Source organism: Gouania willdenowi, chromosome 15, assembly GCF_900634775.1.
Source record: "Gouania willdenowi chromosome 15, fGouWil2.1, whole genome shotgun sequence".
NCBI classification, from domain to species: Eukaryota; Metazoa; Chordata; class Actinopteri; order Blenniiformes; family Gobiesocidae; genus Gouania; species Gouania willdenowi.
In genome coordinates this window covers 404,319-407,406 of record NC_041058.1, presented here as the reverse complement: position 1 = coordinate 407,406, position 3,088 = coordinate 404,319, and the positions used below count along the sequence as shown (strand labels likewise).

The window sequence follows — 3,088 nt, the reverse complement described above, 5'->3', positions numbered from 1 at the left end:
GAGTCTGAGGTTGTTGTTGGTGGAGGAGGAGGAGTCTACCACGACCCAGTTGCTCCTCAGTGGCTTGAGGGGGGGGCAGTGTCTGGAATCAGCAGCTTCAACGTAAACTGGTGTGAAAGCCCAGGGGGTCTGTACCACCTTAACCACTAGTGACAGTTTGAATTATGATGATGTTAAAGCTACTGTGTTGTTTATTTATATGAACAAAAAGTTGAAACGTCGTCTAAAGCTGCCATGTTTGCTGTTTGATTTGTGCTGACACAGTGAATTCTCCACGACTGGTGAGAAATCCATCAATCCAGTTCCACCTGAACAACTCCGCCCACAAACTCTGTGTCTAATGACGGCCTTCACGACACCTTATTAATGCTGTTTTAATAGTCGACTAGTCGTCCATTATTGAAACGATTAATCGACTAATTGGTGAAAAACCCAATAATTATTTGCTCAATGTTGCTCAATCTTTTTCATTTGACGTTGTCAGGTAAACGTTTGTATTGTGTCAAGTGTGAAATGCTCTAGAGATGGAAAATATACACTAAAATATATCCCAATAATTTCTGATATTTATCCTGGTAACGATAAAAATTAGGATAATTAAAAACAATAAATAAATAAAGCTATTCCCAACTTAAACTGTAAACAGGTTCATTACAAGCACACATTAAATGTAATTCATCAATGCTAAAATGTGCTTCATTAATAACATTTATACATTAAAAAGCTACAATAGCTGCTGACTCAGATATATTTTATACCATATATTAGTGCATGTGAGTCACTATTAGTGTTACTGTGTGTTATTCATTTATTTCATAAAATGATTAAAAAAATAGGTAAATTACATAATTACATGACACAATAAATAAATTGAACAGATTAGTTTTTGTAATGTAGGTCATTAATGAACTAATTACAAATAATGCTTAGTTTTTTTATTTTGTTAATTTTTTTAAAATTTGTAATTGTCATCTGTCGATTTTTTAAAGGTTGATTTAATTCCTCTGATTAAATGTTGTCATCTGATAAAATAAACTTAATTAAAGCTCAATTCTGAATTTATAACAGAAAATAAAACTCTTCACTTTATAAAAAACAGCTGATTTGTTTCCTTTTCAAGAAGAAAATATAAATGTACTTAATATATATTTTATGCAAATAGAAAAATAATAAAAATGCATATTTTGTGAAAAGAGTGTGTGTGTGCGTGTGTGTGTGTGTTGCAGCAGCAAACAGAGAACGGTCCTCACAGAGTCAGTAAAAGCAGGTGAGATCTTCCTCAGATTCACTAAGGTTTTCCCACTTTCTGATTGGACGAGAACATTTTTATGTTCCTGACTCCCTCAGGTCAGCTGGTAGTCCTCGCTCCTCCCCTGGTCGTCATGACAACGGGAATCGTTCTGACCCCAGTGTGAGCGACTGGGAGCGTGAGCAGCGTGAGCGTGTGGTCCAGTCGTCTCGTCTGTTCTGTCGTCCTGAACAAAGGAACGACATCTGGAACCGTCAGCGACGCCGTTCCACTGGGTACGACTATTAGACACAGAGCAGGCACACTGATCTATAGCGGGTGTTCTCAACCTTGGGGTCAGGACCCTATCTGGGGTCGTGAGATACTGGGAGGGGGTCCCCAGATGCCTTCAAGAAACTAAGAATATTTTCTGAACAATTTCAGTCCAACTCCACCAAACTCACCATGTTTTAACCTATTTTCATCACTTTTTCTTGCCATATTTCTGTTCCTTTTAATGTATTTTTCCCATTTCTCACACTTCTTCATCACATTTCAATGTCTTTCCAGACATGTTCAGCACTTATAAACCCTTTCCACCACTTTTACACCTAATGTTGACCCGTTATTGTTACTTTTAACCAATTTCTGTGGTTTGTAAAATTCTATTTCACCTCCTTTTCCACTATTTTTGGTCACTTTGAACCATTTTATTAGTGATTAAAACCAGGATTTCCATCTTTAATAATAATAATAAACGTTCCTGGATAACAGTGGATATTATTCAGATGAATAAATAAATGTGGTTATCACAGATTCATAGAACAATGGACCATCATTTTACTGACTTTATGGATGGACCCCAAAAAATCTCTCCTTTATTCCCCCTTATAGATGGTCCTGTCTCCACATGACTGTTCTTCAATGTTCATGTCTGTGTTCAACCACCTTCAGCTACAGTGGGGGTCCCTGCTCTCTGGAACTTTTATTTTGGAGGGTCCCTGCTCTATGGGACCTTTATTTTGGAGGGTCCCTGCTCTATGGGACCTTTATTTTGGAGGGTCCCCGCTCTCTGTGACCTTTATTTTTGGGGTCACGACCTGAACAGGTTGAGAACCACTGGTCTATAGATTTAAAGATATTGCCCTTTGGGCAGTAGTAGTTGCAGACCCTGTCTGATGGTATAGATCTATAAAGGCAGATAGGACATGTTGTTCAGAAAGGTGTAGAATAGGCGGCCATCTTACCAGGGGCTGACTATGTGCACTCCGATGGGAAGGTTCTCACGGGTCATGGGACCTCTGTACTGTTGGTCTTTTTGGGTTGTGGACTGCCAGTCAAACTGTGCCCCACCCACCTTTACAAAGAAGAAGCAGCTTGGACTGTGGTGGTCTGAGAGCACTGAGCACTTTGGAGCAGAACATCCCATGACATGCTGAGATGATGCTTTACTCCACTGACTAATAAACACTGGCCATAAGCTCCTCCCTCAAGGCTCAGAGGTCAAAGGTTGTCAAAGGCTGATAACGGTCATCATCTTCATCCAGTCACCAACGTGCTCTAAACGCCGTGTGTGTCCATGTGGTGAACGTCCGTAGATTGTCTCGATACACACGTGTTCCAGTAGAGGAGACGCGTCTGAAGCTTCTAGAACGTTCTCCCACAGCCTGGAGATAATCAATAGTCCTTTATTGAAATGCTCAGTTATTTAGTTATTATATAATAAACTGTATATAATGAATTATTTACTGTCTGAATATAATTAGTCTGTTTTACAAACACTAATTATAATCATCAGTGATTCACAGAGAAACTCAGAAATGCATCCGATCACAGTCCCTGTAACCGTAGTAACCGCAG

General features: G+C 39.2%; 1 protein-coding gene across 3 annotated transcripts in view; it reads left to right on the top strand.

Moving 5' to 3' along the window:
* Window positions 1–1,691, top strand: part of znf365 (zinc finger protein 365) — a 7,240-nt gene extending 5,549 nt beyond the window's left edge. For 2 of the 3 annotated variants that reach the window (XR_003675638.1, XR_003675637.1), the window contains 2 exons: window positions 1–1,267; window positions 1,348–1,455. The exon at window positions 1–1,267 is cut by the window's left edge. Coding sequence is in view for 1 of the 3 variants with exons in the window: in XM_028468766.1 (XP_028324567.1) it covers window positions 1,227–1,267; window positions 1,348–1,537 (231 nt within the window). In the remaining 2 variants the exon portion in view is untranslated. Of the gene's footprint in view, window positions 1,268–1,347 lie in introns of all 3 variants that reach the window. The other variant, XM_028468766.1, reaches the window with a different exon arrangement.
* The last annotated feature ends 1,397 nt before the right edge of the window (window positions 1,692–3,088 follow it).